Raw genomic sequence first — 21,093 nt, 5'->3', positions numbered from 1 at the left:
CAAGCGTCTCAGTGATAAATTGACTTGCACAGGCTTTACAATAAAAAGCAAGCGTCTAAACTTTGTTGTGAAATTGGGTAACACGTGAAAATTTTGATAGATCATAGAAATGCCTAAAGAAAGACTTAAAAAGAAGTCAAGGCAACATGCTGAAGTGCAAAAACAAGGTAAGCCTGAATGTAATTTGAATACTTAATTAATAGGAAATATAGCTAGAACATAATTTTCACACCACCTCCAAAAAAAAAAAAAAAAAAAAAAAGGCAGCAAAAAGGAAGTAGGATTTAGGTGGGCTTGTGTTCCCTGATTTGCATGCGTTTCAGTCAGGCCATGTGCATTATTTTGGTACACATGCAGGACATGGCCAAATGGCGACGCAATTTGCAGTACCCTTCACCGCCTTACTCATGCATGGCTTATCGGGATGCCACTTATTCATAATTTTAACATGTCCAAAACATTGCGGAATAATACTTATTTCACTTGGGTAAGGCCTAAAAAAAAATTCTTTGTTTCCGGTAACATGCTCATAAAAATTAGGGTAGGTAGGTCGAAATTTTTTTTTTTTGAATTTTTTTTTATTAAGGGAGACTTTTCAGAAAATATTCTTGTGTCAAAAAATGAATACAAACAAGGGGGTTCTGCCTTTAGAGCATCAGTAGGTTGATTTTTAATATCACTGAGCATGTTTAAAGCATAAAAGTGTAGTTTTGCAATTTTTTGTTAAAAAGTTGAAAAAAATATTCTCCAAGGCCATAAAAACATTTAGGGTCGGGCCAAAAATTTAGGGTAGGTCGGGATACCGGAAACAAACAATTTTTTTTTTTTACGCCTAATGATTACATTTTACTCAGACTTTATCAAAGACTCCCTTTGTAAACTCTCAAACTTTAAACTAAAAGCAAGTTATAAATCAATATAATATTTCAATGAAACTTCAAAGTTTTGTTGTTTGTAGCATCATCTGGGGCATGTGAAGTGTACAAGTCTCTACGAGCGAAATATTTCAGTTATCCCTGGCGATTTCAGCAGCCAAACAAAGTAATAAAAACCAGGAACACGTCTGCTGTCCGGAATGAAATTGACGTGGATAACTGAAATATTTGGCCGTAGAGACTTGAACTGTGTATTCTAGCATAAAACTGCTGTTATTGTCACATTTCGGGGGTGTTTTAACAGAAGAGAAAACGTGTGTTAACAGAGAGATTCTCCCGCTCACATGCTGTTATAACACCTTTTTATACATGCGAGTTCCGTGGCAAAGCGTAAACGTCATTCGGCCCCAAAACGGATAATTCAAAACCAAATGACGTCAACGTAAAAAACAGCTCAGACATTCCCGTGCATTTCATGCAAATTTAATGACGTTGAGGTAGGATGAATTCATTTATTAGTATTTATTTCGCGTTTTATGCTAGAATAGCGTTAGCGCATGTTCATTTCGTGTTATAACATCTGCAGAATCCCTCGGGATTCTGCAGACGTTATAACACGAAAAAACATGCGTTATCCCTACATTTCAAAGCAATTTATGGGGTCAGTTTAGTATTTTTGGAAGGCTTTAAATGTTTTGAAGGTGCGATCATGCAGGTAGCGGCTGCAAGTGTATATACTCCGATTTTGGAATATTCTACAAGTTTGCCTAGTAGCTTCCCATAGCGTTATGCTCGCATTGTTCACCTTTTCAATGTATATGATACAATGACCGGCTTTTTGGTCATCGATTTTTTTCCGTTTGACTAACATATAAAAAGAATATTTGTGTGAAAAAAGGGATTTTTCAAATTAAACAAAAAATATACTACACTGGACCTGTGCCTGTGCTTCGTTATACCCAAGTGGAAACTGGCAGGTACTCGAAAATGCAGCTCTCTGATTGGTCAGTTAGAACCCCTAATGTATGGTGATGTCATGATAAAGTTATGAATTTTATGATCTGATATTTTGTAGTTGTCATCCCTCTAAGTGTGACCGGTATCTGCATTTTACAGTTAGGAAAACAAAGACTTTAAAAAATTCCAAAAAAGTCATAATATATATACTGGTCATGCAGACTTACTTTAAATTGCTTTAATAAATAAAACATTAATTAATATTCATGTAGAAACTTCATATGGGTTGAATTTAATCCATAGTTTTAAATAAGAGGCTTAAATCTTCGAATTTCAAAATATTATGTGACATGTGCGAGGAGATATCTACCCTGACACCAGTTTCAATAACAGCAGAGTGCTGATATGACACTGAATGATATATATAAAACACGTTCATAAAAAAATATACGGTCATAAAATGTGAGTGAGGCAAGTTTATGCTTTAATGTCAACATAAATTCATTATCAGAGATGTAATCATTACAAATACTTTAATTTATTTGTTACTATTATATCTCTGATAATAAATTTGTATCATAAAATAATTATTAACATCAAAACATGAATTGCCCTTCTGACCTTTTTGAATGTATATTTTGTGTTTTTGTTTCTGCAATTTAGTGTCAATTTAGTTTCAACAGTGGTCAGCTGTATATTTTAAACTGGTGTAGACATACATTGTATCCCCTCACACTTGTTTGCAGATTTAAAGTCTCTTATTTTAAATTATATATTGTATTCTATTCATTTGAAGTTTCGACATATATGATTAATTTATTGGAGCAAGTAAGTCTGGACAGTATTTATAGCTTTTTTCTGTGTTTTCCTAACACTATTAACAGTAAAATACAGATATGGGAAACTATGAAATAAGCCATCCCATTAAGCTGAACAAGTAAGGTTAACTGATCAGGTGGTGTATGAATCTTGCCCACCTAAGTGTCCGGCCGCCCAGTATTTTACTGGATGCCAAGCCTGCATTGGCTGTCCTGAACATCAAATTAATTGGACTCTTAACAGAGCATGACCCTAATTTGTATGTAGAGTATACATCTATATTAAAGTATGATGGAAAGAGTGTTACAAGCTTTTATCTTACTCCTCAATCCTATTACATTAATATATGTTTGTATGAAATGTATATTTGGAAATAAATATTGTTTAAACCAAGAATAATAGAAATGTACAAACTTTTGACAACTTCATAATTATGGAGAAATTACTAATACAGATATTTTCAGGACAACTCTGATGAGTTTTAAAGAATATTTGCAGTTTATATTTCAGTTTATAACAAATAAAAAATAAAAATTATGCAAAACTGATGACTTGTAAATATGTTTGTACTGTAGTAAAATATTAATGATACATGTAGCACAAATTATAATAAAAAAGAATTAAAAAAATTGTTACTACTTAAATGTATTGCTTTTGCTTTACCCAGAATGAGGTAATCTACATGTACCCTGGTCAGGAGGTGTGCCCAGCTTTTTAGTTGGTTGTGTCATGGAGACATCAAGAAAGTTTTCGAGAAGCGATGCCTTTTTTCTGCATCAAATGATGAGTTTTTGGACCAAAAAAAATTGTTTGAAATAAATAAATTTATGACTATTAGACAGTCTCTCCGCATTAGGTATTTCATGGTAGTTGAAAGTTTAAGAACTCACGAATCAATTCATTTCTAACATGGCATTATTAAACATGAAATTAAAAAACATCAATTCTCCTAAGTCTAACTTTTCTCCAAACGGAAGTTGTGGTTAGAGCTGTTTTCAGATCAGAGTAAAAGCTCTTTACATTTACGTCATTATGGTGTTTCTTACTGCTATTTTTCTTTTTCAGGAATCAATTTTAACAAAGAATTTGGCCAACATATTCTGAAAAATCCTCTTGTGGTTAATAGTATGGTGGAGAAGGTAAGTAGTTACAATTTATATATAGAGCAGGGAGCTGCAGAGATAACACATATATGCTTTGTAACCTTTTGTTAGCTATTGTGATCACTCACTGGACAAAATATTTTGATAGGAAGTTGTCCAGCAGGATGAGTTTCTTAGAAATTTCACTCATTCTGCTGCAAATTGTACAATTCTCTTTCTGCAAGTCATTATAGAAAAATGCCTGGCTTTATACAGAAAAACATTGTGACCAGATGTGGCCAAAACTGGCAATTTTAATTGGTAGAGTAAACATAAAGAACTGTTTTAGGGTAAAGTAAATTGTATGTGTAATATGTTTTACAGGCGGCACTACGACCTACAGATGTTGTTCTCGAGGTTGGACCTGGTACAGGAAATATGACTATCAAACTTCTTGAGAAAGTGAAAAAGGTAAAACATAAAATAAATTATTCATTGTTAGTTTTAATTAAGAAATAAGAGAACCATGTTTTATCAGATATATTTAGTTATGAGAAAGAGATAATAAACCTGCAAAATAATTTCATGAGGATGAAGTCCAGATGAATGAATCTTCATTGCATATACAGAGATCATCCTAGGTCAAAATTTTAGGGAGAAGTGACTCAAGGAATTTAAGGAGAAGATCGACATAGTATTCAGTTTCCTGCCTATAATTATATATTTCCACTTTCTGTGGGTCATGCTATAATTTATAAACAGTAATTATTTAAGGAAATTGATTATTGCATTATTATTTTCATGAATTTCTAAATAAAGTATTAACTTAGATATGAAAAAGTCGCCTTAAAAATTTTATCCGAAATTCACACGTCCGAAACTCATAAGTTTATCAGGAGCACGATCGAAACGCCATGAAAATTTTCATTCATGTTTCGATTCTCATGCTTTAATAATGCCCGATTCTTGCATCAACTTGTTCAGATTTATACATCTAATTGATATATTTATTAATCTTCATCAAAATAATACCAAACTCACAGATATTGGCGATCTTTTTACAATAATTTTGTACGGCAGTTGAGACGTCAGCGGAATCGTATTTTTTTTATCAACAGCGCCCGGGCAATTCATTTACAGAAATTGGCCGTATTTGAAATATTTTTTGAAGTAAGTTTTAATAAAATCAATAAATAATATACAATTGATGCATAAGATCATGCACTCGTTAAGTTTATCGGCTTTTTACACGCCTATTGAAAATTTTCAAAATGGCGGCGGCTTACAATATTATTAATTAACACTGTGGGATATTAACGATACGATTGGCTGAAGTTTGACAGGCGAGTAGGCGGGGTAGACAATGGATTTATCGGTAATTTAATCTAGAATATGCACCAAGTTTTACAACTTTAAATAAACAGATTACAACACTCAGAAAAACTCGGCGATTCGGATTTTCGCCTGGAGGCGATAATTAGGCGAAGTGACCGACTTTAAAGCGACGATATCGCTCAAATCGCCTTGTAGGATGATCCCTGATATAAGCAGTTTTGGAGTGTTTGAATATATTAAAACATGGTTCTGTTAAATTATTTTAAGATTTTAACATGTATTTTATATAAAATAATACATTGGATGAAATAGGGAAGCTCTACATCTTTTATATCCATTCAGTAACAAGTTTGGAATGAGGTAGTGAAATGAAATTGGCCTATAGTTAGCTTTTAGTAATATCACTGTCTCTTTAAATAGGAAAACCTATTTTCACTAGGTAACTTTATTTTTAGCTCACCTGTCACATAGTGACAAGGTGAGCTTTTGTGATCACCCTTCGTCCGTCGTCAGTCTGTGCGTCCGTCCGTGTGTGCATCCGTCATCAATTTCTTGTCTGCACGATAGTGGTTTCATTTATGATTTTATTTTAACCAAACTTGCACACGACTTGTATCACCATAAGATCTTGGTTCCTTTCTTGAACTGGCCAGATCCCATTACGGGTTCCAGAGTTATGGCCCCTGAAAGGGACAAAATTAGCTATTTTGAGCTTGTCTGCACAATAGCAGCTTTATTTATGATTTGATTTTTACCAAACTTGCACACAACTTGTATCACCATAAGATTTTGGTTCCTTTCTGGAACTGGCCATATTCTTATGGGTTCCAGAGTTATGGCCCCTGAAAGGCCCAAAATTAGCTATTTTGAGTTTGTCTGCACAATAGCAGCCTTATTTATGATTTGATTTTTACCAAACTTGCACACAACTTGTATCACCATAAGATCTTGGCTGCTTTCTGGAACTGGCCAGATTCCATTATGGGTTCCAGAGTTATGACCCCTGAAGGGGTCAAAATTAGCTATTTTGACCTTGTCTGCACAATAGCAGCTTCATTTATGATTTGATTTTAACCAAACTTGCACAAAACTTGTGTCACCATAAGATCTTGGTTCCTTTCTTGAACCCGCCAGATCCCTTAATGGCCTTCAGAGTTATGGCCCCTGATAGGGCCGGAATTAGCTATTTTGAGCTTGTCTGCACAATAGCAGCTTCATTTATGATTTGAATTTAATCAGACTTGCACAAAACTTGTGTCACCAAAAGATCTTGTTTACATTCTTGAACCGGCCAGATCCCTTAATGGGTTCCAGAGTTATGGCCCCTGAAAGGGCCAGAATTGGCTATTTTGACCTTGTCTGCACAACAGCAGCTTCATTTATAATTTGATTTTAACCAAACTTGCACACAACTTGTATCACCATAAGATCTCGATTCTTTTTTATACGCCTGCAGGGATGTATTTTGTTATCGCCGCGGTGTCCGTCTGTCTGTCTGTGTGTTGGTTAGCAATTTCCATTCCGCTCTGTTACCTTTTGAACCCCTTGATGGATTTCAGAGAAACCTGACACAAATGTTCACACATTGAAAGGATGTGCAGAGCTCATGTTTCGGATGGCTAAATTCAATGTCAAGGTCCCACTTAGGGATCAAAGATCATATGACTTTGTTTTATGTGAATATTGCTCTGCATTTGCGTTGCCTTGCGGTGCTGTTGTTTTTATTTGGCAGATCCTTCTTTTGTTTGCTTACAATATATTTTTTATTACTTCCCTTTTATGTTACTATAAATAGCATATTTAGTAACTTTTTTATTATTGGCCGTAGGGAAAAACTGAGACCACTTTTCTGTGGTACAACATGGATGGTACCGCCAATTTTTAGGTGTATTTTGACATATCTGTACCTTGTAAGAATTTTTTCTTTTTGTTTTTGGCGAAAGCAGTGGTACTCAGGTGAGCGATATAGGGCCATCATGACCCTCTTGTTGATGGATGTATTGAAATTACACTTGACCAATAGGTAGCTTATAGCAAAACCAGGGGTAGGATTGCATACTAGTTTGGGGTTAGTGGGTGAAGTTCAAGTTAGATGTCATAAGGTCAAGGTCACAGTTACTAATAGTAGATGTTTTTGCTGGTATCATCAGAAAGGTGATTTCATGTATAAAACTTTAGTTAGGATTGACATACTGTTGCCAGACATGGTTTTAGCAGGCTTGTATGAAGAAATAGCTGTGGATTGTATTTAGGGTTGCTGTTACTAAAGATAGAAACATGATTTTGGCTCAAATGAAGTATTATTTGGAATGAGATCTTGGGGTGGAACTTGGTATGCAGGTAGCTTAATAGCACAGAAAAGGTGGGGGGATTGTTTTAGTGGCCACTAGGGTCATGATCACAGTTAGGTCAAGGTCACTGTTACTAAAGTTAGAAAATATATTTGAACAATTTGAACAGCCTGGTTTTTATGGAATTTCCATCTATCATAATCAGCTAAGCTAATATTCTTTTATATGACTGAATTATAATAATTTGTGTTCATTTATATCACCACATCTGCCTTACCAGTTCAGTAATATATAGCATCAAGTCTTAGAGTAAAATGACAGAATATAATGTGCATTATATTGTCATATTAAGGAGAACATTGTTATATAAAAGTTATATTTCAGGTAAATGCCTGTGAGATCGATCCAAGATTAGTGGCTGAATTACAGAAGAGAGTAATGGGAACGTAAGTTCATACAGATTGCAAACAATTTGTTGGATGGACTGTTCTTGAGTTTTAGATTGATAATGGTCCATCCTCCAAAAAGAGTCTAAAAAACTTAGTATTTGGAGTAGAGTCTACAGGAATTCTTGAATTTATAATGTGAAGATTCTCATTTAAAAGGGATTTAAATGTGGTTGTTTGAAGTTCCCATGCTGTAGCTATGTTTGGAATTTTGATGTTTATACTTTGTGCTTTTGTAATACATTACTTATTTACAACAATTTATTATATATATGATTTGTTTTCAGGCCATATCAGACCAAGTTACATGTATTGGTTGGTGATGTTCTGAAAACAGATCTGCCATTCTTCGATGTCTGTGTAGCTAATCTACCGTATCAGGTATACACAGTATAGACAGTGTTATCCATAACTTGCCATATGTTACAGCAGTGGTATGGTCACGAAATAAGAAAAAGTTGCCTAACTTATATTTAAGAATGTATCAGCATTCTTTCTGTTTCAAAAATTTTAAGTAAATGAATGGTATATACATGATGCCGACTCTGACCAGTTACTGGTATAAAAGAGTAATAATAATCTATTCAAGAAATATTAAAGATGTTCTTATTGCTAAATCCAGATTAGAATTATGGTCAATTATTACATGCTCCTAAGGAAATCCTGAGAATGTCAGTAAAGAAAATTTTTTTTCTATATAATTTGGACAACTTAGAATTGGAATTCCTTCGATCTGCATTTGTATTCTTTTCATCACATTTGAGTATAGCCAATTAGTCAAGAGATCTTTCAAAGAAGCATAACTAAGACTAGCCTTGTTTTCTGCACTTTTCTTCCGCTGTATGTTAGGCATAATTATAAAAAATAATTTGATTAAGAAATAATTTATAGCAAAATCATGTTTTAACACTATTTATACATGATGGGCGGTTATATCACTTATATGTCGTTGCTAAATAATTTCATGAGGGCGGAGCAAAGCATGACTCATTCAAGAATCAATGACTCAAGCACCAGGGTTGACATGAACAATTCATGTAGTTACAGACCCTTTTCTTTATATTTTCTATATTTGGAGGAATTTAACTCGTTTTAATTTGTTTTTTTAGACAACAACAGTTCATGTAAAATCATGTTTTTACCAAGCAGAAGGTGACTCAAATACAAATATTTGTCAGTGATGTTTATTTATAAAAAATTATTTAAAGATAATAATTGTATACTAAGTCTTGTCTTTTTCAGATTTCATCACCTTTTGTGTTTAAATTACTTCTTCACAGGCCGTTCTTTAGGTGAGTTTTCTAGTTTAAATTGATTTCTCTGATGACCTAGTTTTTGCATTTAAAGGTTGTAGAAACATAAGTTCTGGTAGTTTCATAATTCCATGGTCATCTGAAGGCCTGATGGAATTAAATTTTGTAGGATTTATGTAAAGTATGTATAATCAGTTTGGTAACAGTCAAACTAGCCAAGAAAGTGACACAGTCTGGCTCTTTGGCAGATAACTACGTAAGACTAGTTAGAATTGTAACAGAATGTAAATTTTGAAGTTAGCAAACTGGTTGCTAAAGGCTAGTGGCTGCTTAATATATGTGGCCATTAAGGCAGGTTCAACTGTATATCATAATCAATAAGCATTTTTTGGTATGCTAACTGTGTTTAAGCAGTAAGCACCTTAAGTTTGATGTCACATGTTAATATTGATCTATAGAATATAAGGGATGGAAACAGACAATCATTAAGAAGCAAAAACACAAATTCCTTTGAAGAACTGCAATTAAAATGCCTGAAAGCTGTCATATTTCATACAGAATTATTACATAAACAGTTTTGTGTTATTTTTAAAAATAGAAGCTATTATATTTATTGTAGGTGCGCTGTGTTGATGTTTCAGCGAGAGTTTGCTCAGAGACTTGTAGCAAAACCAGGTGACAAGCTGTACTGTAGATTGTCTGTAAACACACAGCTGCTAGCCAGAGTGGATCATTTAATGAAGGTAAAGTTGAAACTCAATATTTTGAATTTCACGGGTTCGAGATAACTGAAATTCAACTTAAAATAATTTTTTATGTACGTGTTATCGGGATGGGACTTGAAAATGTCTTCGAGATGTCCGGAATGTTGAGATAAGTGAGTTTGAGATATCGAGTTCAACTGAATAATTGAGCCATGCCATGGGAAAACCAACATAGTGGGTATGCGACCAGCATGGATCCAGACCAGCCTGCGCATCCGCGCAGTCTGGTCAGGCTCCATGCTGTTCGCTAACAGTTTCTCCAATTCCAATAGGCTTTAAATGCGAACAGCATGGAGCCTGACCAGACTGCGCGGATGTGCAGGCTGGTCTGGATCCATGCTGGTCGCATACCCACTATGTTGGTTTTCTCATGGCACGGCTCATATGATTTTATTTGTTTGTTAAGAAGTCACACTGACAAATGAAAGCTTTCCCAGAGGCCAATCAGGCATATATTCAGGCAGGGCTGAAAACATGGTTAAATCACAACCTTTACAACTTATTTCCTTTTTTTTTTTCGATGTAAATGAGATGTGGAACCAAAATTTGTAGTCCTGTTTGGCGCCATGTAACCTATACTGTGTTGGTGTGCTGTAAAACCCAAATAAATAAATAAATAAATGCTTGAAAGAACTCTTAGCTCTCATAGATTTTATACCAGCTACATAGAGGGGTAAGTGATTTGAAGTCAGAAACTTTAACCACTCAGTCATCAAGATTGTAAACAAAGTACTATGTACACCTGTCAGCAAATTTGAAACTACTGTGATGACAAGGTGTACCACATTATTAATTACTATTCATGTAAAATAGATATGTGGTAAATTTAAAGATTGAATGTTCTATTGTATTATAAGATAGAGCAGGAATTGAACAATCAAAGTCACAATCTGATATTTGCTAGACAGGTTACTTACATCTTATTACAGGTTGGTAAGAACAATTTCAGACCACCACCTAAAGTAGAGTCAAGTGTTGTTAGAATAGAACCTAGAAACCCTCCACCTCCCATCAACTTTCAGGTAATTTAACTCTTTTTGTTTAATTAAGGTTTTTTCAAAGAGTAGAAATCAGAAAGTTTTTGTTACTTTAAAGCTTTTATATCATGGAAAGTGGATTCAAATTTTAAACATTATAAAAACTTACTTTGACTTTTACTTGTTCCGTGAAATGCAGTTTAAATGATATAGTTATATGAATCATTTAAATAATCCACATTTTTTACACAATCCCAATAAATTGTTCTGTCCCATTTCATTGTACTTAGTCTCACAACATTGTACTTTCTGTGTAATATTCACCGTGTGAAATTCATTTATGAGTATTCATACTGTAGCTTGACTTTAGACTGTTGATATTTGTAGGAGTGGGATGGTCTGGTACGAATATGCTTTTCAAGAAAAAATAAAACCATTGGTGCTTCTTTCAGGTAAAGTTTTAGAATAGAATTATAATTATTCAGGATTTGGATGCTACATACATTATAAAATTTTTCTTTGACTTAATATTGTTTAATCTCATTCCGGAGAGGTTAGCTTTAAGGTATTATTTTCACAGACTGTTCTGCATAATAAAACTTTGTTCATGCTACCAATTTTGGTTTTTTGTTTTACTTGTGTACAGATTTATTTTATCTAGTACATTAAGGGGACGCATACTTTGAAATTAGAAAAAAGTGGGTGGGGTATGATAAAATTTACATGCAAAAAAGTACAAGGTTTTGGTACATGAAATGGATACTGTTTCAACTGTTATAAGTACATAAAGGATTGCTCACTAAAATAAAAATGAGAAAACTGAAACAAGAAAGTTATTGTTGTTTTACATAAGACTTCTTGTGTACATTCAAAGTCAACAATTAAGACTTTTTGGTGCGAAAATAATAGTGCTTCACCTTGTCCAAACATTTATCAATGTCCTACAGATTCTAATTTATAGAAAGAATGTGAAATATGGTCACTGTCTTGCTTTTCATTTCGCATATGTAAGCTAAAACACATTATTTAGTTTGTTTACAAAGTAGTGCATAAGAAAAGATACGGTGGTCAAGGAATGCCACATTCCAAAACTAAAAGAGTATATTCCCCTTAATACATTAAACATTTATGGTTACAGAAGTCTAGTAGCTTATAACAAGGGCCTAGAAATGTTGCCATTATTAATTTTTAACTTGGTATTCATGAACTACACTTAAATATCAAAACACATTCAACAAACTTTTGAAAATGTATTGTCTTAAAAATCCCTAAAATAAGGTATGAAATTTGGTTGAGAGGTCCAATCAATGTGTATATGTGCAAAAGTAACATTCTAATCTTGTTCACAAAAGTTACTAATACACAGCAGGCATGTCAATGATAAAAACTGGACGAATATACAGTTATCCTCACTTTAATGTCATTTATAATTTGTCCTTGAATTCTCCACCATACTTTTCATAACTCTGTTTGCACGAGTTGCACGAGAATGCTGTCATTCACGTAAAAAATGGGGTCAAATAAGTTGTAAATGCAATATCATCTAAACGTAATTAATGGATTATGCAGTTCAAGATAAACTTTATCTCATAACGTAACGAACATGTATAATGTTATAACAACAACTTTACTTACACTGATTTAAGTAGCAGTCGGTTTATAAGTGACTTTATTGATTCATTTTGTGTTTTGTTATTGTTGTCAAAAAGTATAACGGAAGTGCCTCACAACTGAAGCGGAAACCAGTTTGATGCGCAAAGTAGTCCAATGTAAGTAATATGTTTTGACAAATGTCCACAGAAATTAATAATTTTCTAATATTAAAGACGAATATCTGAATAGGATTCATTATTTGATAAGAAATTGTAATCATCGACATGTTTTTTTAGAAATCGTACACGTGCTGACACCTAAGTTGTCTCCCGTTGTTTATTAGAGTTACCTTTCGTCCGGCGCAGTAATACATTTGCAGTGAATCGCCGAGAAGTCGCGGGAAAATTAAAAACCATGTAAATAAACTAAAATTAACCACCTTTTCAAGATGAATTTCAAGTGATCGCCATTATGCATTTAACCCGCCTGACCTGTGTAGCATCTTAGATATCTGTTCTAAGGTATTCATTGTGTAGAATGTCATGTTATGCCCTTGCAATGCTAATCCCACTCTGATATTTTTTGTTTACATTTTTATCAATGAGAAATATGGCGTCCATCCCGAGCTGAAATGACGTGGCGTTAAATTTTTACATGTTTAAGCAAACCTGGTATGTTAGAAAGAAAATCTCATCCCTTCAACATTATTTGGAACACTGTTATTGTAAAAAACCTGTTTTTTCCTTATAAAAAAGCTTAATATATTGTGTTGAATGTACTTTCACAAAGACCTCTGTTTTCCTATTACATTCATAGTACCACATCCTTATCCACAAAATAATGAATATTACAGGTGTCCATCAGTATTATATCAGTTTAGGAATATGTTTTTTATTTTCCCACCATTGATTTCTTGAATATGCACCCCTTCCACATTTCTGTATGAACTGTGAATGTAGCAATATGTGTCCCCTTAAGATCATTGACAATGTGACTGTGACATCAAACAATCTTATTTTTGTACTCCACAGAATAGTTTATTGCATATGCCACAAAGATTGACAGTTTTTCAAGTATGAATAGGGAGTAAGTTATTTTTTACTCCACAAAATCAAATATTAATTAAAGATGAGGGAGTAAGTATAGTGTGTGTTTATGATAATTGATATATTTCTACCCAGAATCTTACCTAACAGTTTTATAATCATTTTATTTCAGATTTTCAAAAGTATTAGAATTATTAGAGAAGAATTACAAAGTGCATTGTTCCTTGAAAAGTATTGTAAGTATACAGTGAACTAGTCGTTGATTACATTCTTATATGTGCTCTGTGTTATCAAAATGATTTATTGTACCCCCCGACAACAAAGTTGTAAGGGGGGTATACTGGTTTCAGGTTGTCTGTCTGTCTGTCTGTCCGTCTGGTCGTCTGGTCGTTTGTCCGTAGACGCAATCTTGTGCACACCATCTCTCCTTATCCCCTTGACAGAATTTAATGAAACTTCACACAAGTGATCAGTACCAACAGTAGTTGTGCATGGGGCATGTTAGGTTCTTTAAGAAAAAAAATTTGCAGAGTTATGGGACTTTGTTTTTTGTTACTATACTATATACATAGACACAATCTTGTGCGCACCATCTCTCCTCATCCCCTTGACACAATTTAATGAAACTTCACACAAGTGATCAGTACCAACAGTAGTTGTGCATGGGGCATGTTAGGTTCTTTTAGAAAAAAAAATTGCAGAGTGATGGGACTTTGTTTTTTTGTTACTATATACATAGACACAATCTTGTGCGCACCATCTCTCCTCATCCCCTTGACACAATTTAATGAAACTTCACACAACTGATCAGTAACAACAGTAGTTGTGCATGGGCATGTTAGGTTCTTTCAGAAAAGAAATTTGCAGAGTTATGGGACTTTGTTTTTTTGTTACTCTACTATATACATAGACACAATCTTGTGCACACCATCTCTCCTCATCCCCTTGACACAATTTAATGAAACTTCACACAACTGATCAGTAACAACAGTAGTTGTGCATGGGGCATGTTAGGTTCTTTCAGCGACAAAAATTGCAGAGTTATGGGACTTTGTTTCTTGTTAACATACTATGTACATACAGCCTGCATATGCAATCTTGTGCGTGCCTAATCTACCAAACCCTTGCACACAATTTAATGAAACTTCACACAAGTGGTCAGTACCAACCCTAGTTGTGCATGGTGCATGTTACATTCTTTTAGATAAATATTCTGCATAGTTATGGGACTTTGCTTTTTGTTACTATACTGTATACATACAGTCCACATAATTATGCAGTCTTGTGTGTGTCAAATTCAATGTACTGTGTCAGTGCATGCGGGGGGGTACATTCATCACCTTTAGTGATAGCTCTAGTTTATATTCAGTTATAGATAAACTTAAGGTTCCTCTTGCAAATATTCTTGTTTTATGAGGAACTAATGTCTTTAAAAATTGAAGGACACTGTTTGATAAACCTTTTCAAAATTTTTTATGCCCCCGGCATCTACTGATGCGGGAGGCATATAGTGATCATCCTGTCCGTTCGTCCGTCAGTCCGTACGAGGTTAACCAAATGGGACCGTTTCGTCTAGCATCAATACCCCTTGCTAGAATGACTTGATACTAGCAGATGTAACCTGTGAACATTCCTCATCTTCAGACATCACCTGACCTCAGTTTGACCTTGACCTTGACCTCATTTTGGACTTGGGTTGCTTTATATGGGCCATCTCTTGGTTAACCAAATGGGACCGTTTCGTCTAGCATCAATACCCCTTGCTAGAATGACTTGATACTAATGCAGATGTAATCTGTGAACATTCCTCATCTTCAAACATCACCTGACCTCAGTTTGACCTTGACCTCATTTTGGACTTAGGTTGCTTTATATGGGCCATCTCTAGGTTAATCAAATGGGACCGTTTCGTCTAGCATTAATACCGCTTAAAAGAATGAATTGATACTAATGCAGATGTAACCTGTGAACATTCCTCATCTTCAAACATCACCTGACCTCAGTTTGACCTTGACCTTATTTTGGACTTAGGTTGCTTTATATGGGCCATCTCTTGGTTAACCAAATGGGACCGTTTCGTCTAGCATTAATACCGCTTAAAAGAATGAATTGATACTAATACAGATGTAACCTGTGACCATTCCTCATCTTCAAACATCACCTGACCTCAGTTTGACCTTTACCTCATTTTGGACTTGGGTTGCTTCGTATCGACAAGGATGCCACCGGGGGCATCAAGCGTTTATTGAACGCAGCTCGTTGTTCTTGATTTCTCTTTAAATGTAAGCCAATATTATTGATATTATTACATCATTTCAAGAACTCCCAGGGTTGTTGTAGGAACTTAATTGTATGTGCAAAATATCCTTAGATATATTGAATCTATCAACAACAAAAAATTTGTAGGGGTATTTATTGTAAATTTTGGCCATTTATGACACACAAAAAAATTGAAGTGTTGACATTAGTTGCTGATGGATTTTTATAAATTATTAGAAGTATCTTCATTTATAGCATGAAAAAATCACTTCCATGCAAAAAATTTGTAAAATTTATTAAAAAAGTTATTGTTCGAATTTGTGATTCTGCTTGATTTTTACAATGGAGAAATATTTGACCCCATAAACAATATTTTAAAAGATCAGAAAGACAGGTGATCTTCGAATAATAATCAGTTTTATCAGGATCTTGAAGAATGTTACCACAATTCATGAAAAACTCTGTTATTGATTAGTTTAGACAGTGGGGGCCTCCGTGGCCGAGTGGTTAAGGTCGCTGACTTCAAATCACTTGCCCCTCATCGATGTGGGTTCGAGCCTCACTCGGGGCGTTGAATTCTTCATGTGAGGAAGCCATCCAGCTGGCTTACGGAAGGTCGGTGGTTCTACCCAGGTGCCCGCTCGTGATGAAATAATGCACGGAGGGGCACCTGGGGTCTTCCTCCACCATCAAAGCTGGAAAGTCGCCATATGACCTAAAATGTGTCGGTGCGATGTTAAACCCAACCAAAAAAAAAAAAAAAAAGTTTAGACAGTAGTGTATTTTCTTAAAGTATCTCTACAAGTTATCTAAGGCAAATGCTTACAGTCAAAAGAGTATTGCAGAATACTGGTGTCAAATACAATATTTTTTCTACTTCCAAACCGTTTGGTAGTTAGAAGTGGAATACACAATCAAATTAAGTTTTCTATTGTAATGTTTTTCAGCCTGTTCCTCCTGATTTTGATGTGAAAGCCAAAGTTACAGAAATGTTAGAGAAAAGTGGATATGAATTAAAACGAGCTAGAACAATGGATATAGATGACTTTTTAGGGTAAGTGGATAAAGTTCATGACTACTCGACCAATCAGTATAGGCACATGAACAGAATAGTTCTAGAATCCACAATGTGAGAGAATTTTAAACTGATTTTAGAGACCAGTTTTAGCATGCATTTTCACCATTAGCTAAGAGTTTACTCAGTAGCAACCACTGTAAAGCTAAAAATGTTGTTCTTTTTAAATCAGCGAAATCCACAAGAACAGTGGTTTTGCTAGATTGTTGCTAGCTAAATATAATGCTATAATATCACCTTCAAGGCGCAAACAATAATTATTATACCAGATTTATATAGCGCCCTTTTCATGATAGACACGTTCAGAGGCGCTTTACAGCAACTGCAGCCACACAGGGCGCGAAATCATCCTCTACTAGTACAGACACAGAGCGATCTGACCAGAGGGACAGAGTGAGACAAACCCCCACAGAGAGATCAGAAATCAGATACAGACTTGTCCGGCTAACTTAGCCTAGCTCATTGCGAATAGAAAGCCTGGTTCTTTAACGTGCCCAGTGTATAGCACTGATACACGCAAGGATTGCCTGGGTTCCTGACCAGTACACCTCTAGCTGGGTGGGAAACACTGAAAAGCGTTTCTGAAAATTCCCTAGTAGCTGCCGGGGATCGAACCCCCGACCTCAGGATTGGAAGGCCAGTGTGCAAACCACTGAGCTATCCGTCCACCCATAAATAATAGCTGTAAAAATATCAGAAAACGGCGAAATATTGCCACCTTGTGCATTTATACATTTACAATAACCGAGCATTAGATTTTTGAGGCTTGGTCCCAGGATTTGTAAGTCCAGGTTTTGCACAACGGATTTTTACATAATTTCATAATAGATAAATCTTCATCTCTATCCTCTGATTTATGTTGGGAAGTAGTGAGTATTTTGTGATTTTTGGTGAGATACTGAAAACATAACAGTCACATTGTGAGTGATATATAATTTTGCCGATCATGATACAAGCTGGTAAAAATATAAAAAAATTGTCAAATTTCTTCGTAAGAGATATTCCAAATTCGCGGAAAACAAAAAAATACCCTCTTTTTACAGCTTGAGAATAATTTACGTTTACTGAATCATGTTACTTGTGTAAATACTGCTGAAAAAAGAAATATGCTGATGAGAAATGAAAAACAAAACTACAACACTTAGTGGTTAGCCTTTCTTGTATGATTCATAATTCTGCCAAAGTCTTGATACCTAAGGTCTGTCCCTGGAAATTATAACTATCATTGCAGTTCATATTATGACATGTATTCAACTTCAAATTTATTATTAGTGCTTTTGTTATATGCCTGAAGAGACGTATTAAGTTATGATGCTGGTGTCCATTTGTCCGTCTGTCGATCCTTCAGCCCGTAAGCTATTTCATGGCTGCTCTGTAACTCTTGAACCCCTTAAAGGATTTTGAAGAAACTTGACACAAATGTTCACCAAATTGAGTTGACATGCAGAGCGCATGTTTTGGATGGCTCACTTCAAGGTCAAGGTTACAGGGTCAAAGTTCATATGACTTTGTTTTGTGTCCGCTCTGTAACTGTCGAACTGCTTGAAGGATTTTAAATAAACTTGACACTAATGTTCACCACATCAAGACGACGTGCAGAGCATATGTTTCGGATGGCTCGCTTCAAGGTCAAGGTCACACTTACGAGTCAAAAGTCATATCTTTGGGCATATATTGCTCCACATTGCGGTACTCTTGTTAATAATAAACTTGTCACATGATATGATTTTACATATAACATATGATATTACATATTACTTCAGATATTTTCTAAACTTGAAAAAGAGAATAAAAATGCTGGCAGTTTCCATTCCTATTTCTAGATAAGATGTGATTCTATTTATTTACAGGTTGTTAAACTGTTTCAACTCGGAGGGCTTCCACTTCTCGTGAAAAGACAAAATTGACAATCTCTGCTGAGAAAAAAGAAAAAAACACTGTGATATGAATGGCTGGAAATTATATCATCTTAAATTTTCTTGAAATTGGAAGTGGAATCATGCCTTAGTGTAGCAAAGATTACATAGACCAACCCTGAGTGATAGTATATGATATATACATTACCATTTACTGTGTGTAAATGTACAGTTTGCCAGCCTCACAATCAGTTAAAGGACTTTCTACTTGCACAAGTCAAAATCTCATTGATGAAAATCTGTCCATGGGACCTCCATGACTGAGTGGCTAAGATCACTGACTTTAAATCAATTGCCCGTCTCTGGTGCGGGTTCGATACCATACTTGTAGTGTAGAATTCTTTCATATCCAGAAACCGTCCAGCTGGCTCAATAGTGCTACCCAGGTGCGCACATATGCCTGAAATTATGCTCATTGTGTCTTACTCCCTCATAAACAGCTGTAAAGTCACCATATGACATATAATTGCATTTTTGTGACATTTAACCCAACGAAAACGAAAAACAAACAGTCCTCAATAAAATGAAATGAGTGCATTATAGAGGCACAATAATATACACTTAATAAGATGTTGACGATGTCATTTGTTCTAAAGTCTTTAAGGCCCTTCAGTTTCTGTACATTAATGAAATTCTGTTGACGGCATATTAATATATTGAGTTTTCATGTCAAGACATAATATCCTGGAACACTGGCTAGGTTAACTGCCAGTCTTTACATAACTGAAGTACTGTTGAAAAATGGCACTTAACCAGAAACAAAAGGTATTCACTTTGCTGGAATGAAATAAAATTCTCGGCGTAAATCACTGATGTTGATAAATTTGATAGTTTTATTAGATTTATTACTACTGTGCAGAAGGCTGATTAGTATTTTAAACAGTTAATATAATAAAATGTGTATGAAAATCCAAAATTTTCCATCTTTTATTGGTTTTGAACACTTTGGTTTCACGTTCAGTTTTGACTATTTAACAGAGCTTGTACAACAATGTATAAGAGGAATGTTTCTATTTATTGGTCTCTGCAATCAAGATTATTATTACTACTATTAAAGTTTTATTCAAAAGCATCTCTTACAGTAGAAGTATTTTAGATTTTAATCATTTAAATGAATTTTCAAACTAATTTTGAACTGTTTGTGGTAAAAATTTGGTCACTGTTTCTAAAAATTAGAAGTTGAATTTCTGTTCCATTACTTCAGTTACATGTTAGATATTTATGTTAAATTAGTGTTCATGTGCACATGGCTGAAATTAGGAATGACAGACCTTTTGGACACTTCGCAGTCAAGTTCAGTGTCACTTTAACTTTGATTTCCCATTTCATTCAAGTCCTTGTGCTCAGTAAATTGAATAGCAGTGCATATATTTTAGTAAAACTTAAAATGAATAACACCAATTAATAAGTTTAAATTATTAAGAATAAAAGGTAAAAGATGCAAATATATTTCATCTTTCTATTTTCCCTCTGTAAATTGAAAGTACTCTGTGTCTTTATCACTTTGATTTTATCACTTTGACTATTATGATGGTCCCCTTTGAAGAAGAAGGTATGTTGATTTGCTCATATTGATCCATTCATCAATCCAGTCTGCCAGTCCATCAGTACACTATTTGTTTCTGATAAATAGCTGAAGAACGTTTCGACCTATAGTCTATAGAAGTCAAACTTCATAGAATGATTTCCTTTGGTAATTACTTTACCCTTATTAGTTTGGAGTTAGTAGGTCAGTGTTGAAGTAGTAACCACAAATGGTTTTACTGGTCTAAGGTCGGTGATGAAAAGTCACACATACGTATACACTCATAGACATTTATAATTGGTCACCTATGATTTCATTTATTTCTTTGAGAATATGCTGAAAATAAAACAATAAAGTATACAGTCGATTTTTAGCTCACCTGAGCCAAAGGCTCATGGTGAGCTTTTGTGATCGCAGCATCAGTCATCCGTGCGTCAGTCCGTCTGTGCGTGTGGTCACAGTTTTCAGGGGATCTTTATGAAAATTGGTCAGAATGTTCATCTTGATGATATCTGGGTCAAGTTTGAAACTGGGTCATGTGCGGTCCAAAACTATGTCAGTGGATCTAAAAATAGAAAATCCTTGTGACCTCCCTAGAGGCCATATTTTTCAATGGATCTTCATGAAAATTGGTCAGAATGTTTACCTTGATAATATCTAGGTCAAGTTCGAAACTGGGTCACGTGCGGTCCAAAACTAGGTCAGTAGGTCTAAAAATAGAAAATCATTTTGAACTCCCTAGAGGCCATATTTTTCGATGGGTCTGCATGAAAATTGGTCAGAATGTTCATCTTGGTGTTATCTAGACCAGGTTTGAAATTGGGTTATGTGCGGTCAAAAATTAGGTCAGCTGGTCTAAAAATACAGAAACCTTGTGACC

The 21,093-nt window shown here is 34.7% G+C and overlaps 1 protein-coding gene across 1 annotated transcript; it reads left to right on the top strand.

Annotated features, from left to right (window-relative positions):
* Positions 1-11: 11 nt before the first annotated feature.
* LOC123523954 (probable dimethyladenosine transferase) lies at positions 12-20,133 on the top strand. Its single transcript, XM_053539370.1, has 12 exons — positions 12-167; positions 3,717-3,790; positions 4,118-4,204; positions 7,744-7,805; positions 8,093-8,186; positions 9,048-9,097; positions 9,678-9,801; positions 10,752-10,844; positions 11,187-11,251; positions 13,611-13,674; positions 16,645-16,751; positions 18,623-20,133. Exons 1-12 carry the CDS (start codon positions 110-112, stop codon positions 18,663-18,665), a joined length of 921 nt encoding a protein of 306 aa, XP_053395345.1. The 5' UTR covers positions 12-109; the 3' UTR covers positions 18,666-20,133.
* Positions 20,134-21,093: the final 960 nt, after the last annotated feature.

This window comes from Mercenaria mercenaria, chromosome 3 (genome assembly GCF_021730395.1).
Source record: "Mercenaria mercenaria strain notata chromosome 3, MADL_Memer_1, whole genome shotgun sequence".
NCBI classification, from domain to species: domain Eukaryota; kingdom Metazoa; phylum Mollusca; class Bivalvia; order Venerida; family Veneridae; genus Mercenaria; species Mercenaria mercenaria.
Note: the sequence above shows the minus strand (reverse complement) of the source record. Positions and strands in the feature narration are given on the sequence as shown.

What these genes read in the sequence shown, in the direction of transcription:
- LOC123523954 (XM_053539370.1), top strand. Translation starts at nt 110, where the DNA reads ATGCCTAAAGAAAGACTTAAAAAGAAGTCAAGGCAACATGCTGAAGTG. An exon ending in CTTCACAGGCCGTTCTTTAG is followed by an intron (nt 9,098 to 9,677) that starts GTGAGTTTTCTA and finishes TATTTATTGTAG; the next exon opens with GTGCGCTGTGTTGATGTTTC. An exon ending in ATTGTTCCTTGAAAAGTATT is followed by an intron (nt 13,675 to 16,644) that starts GTAAGTATACAG and finishes AATGTTTTTCAG; the next exon opens with CCTGTTCCTCCTGATTTTGA.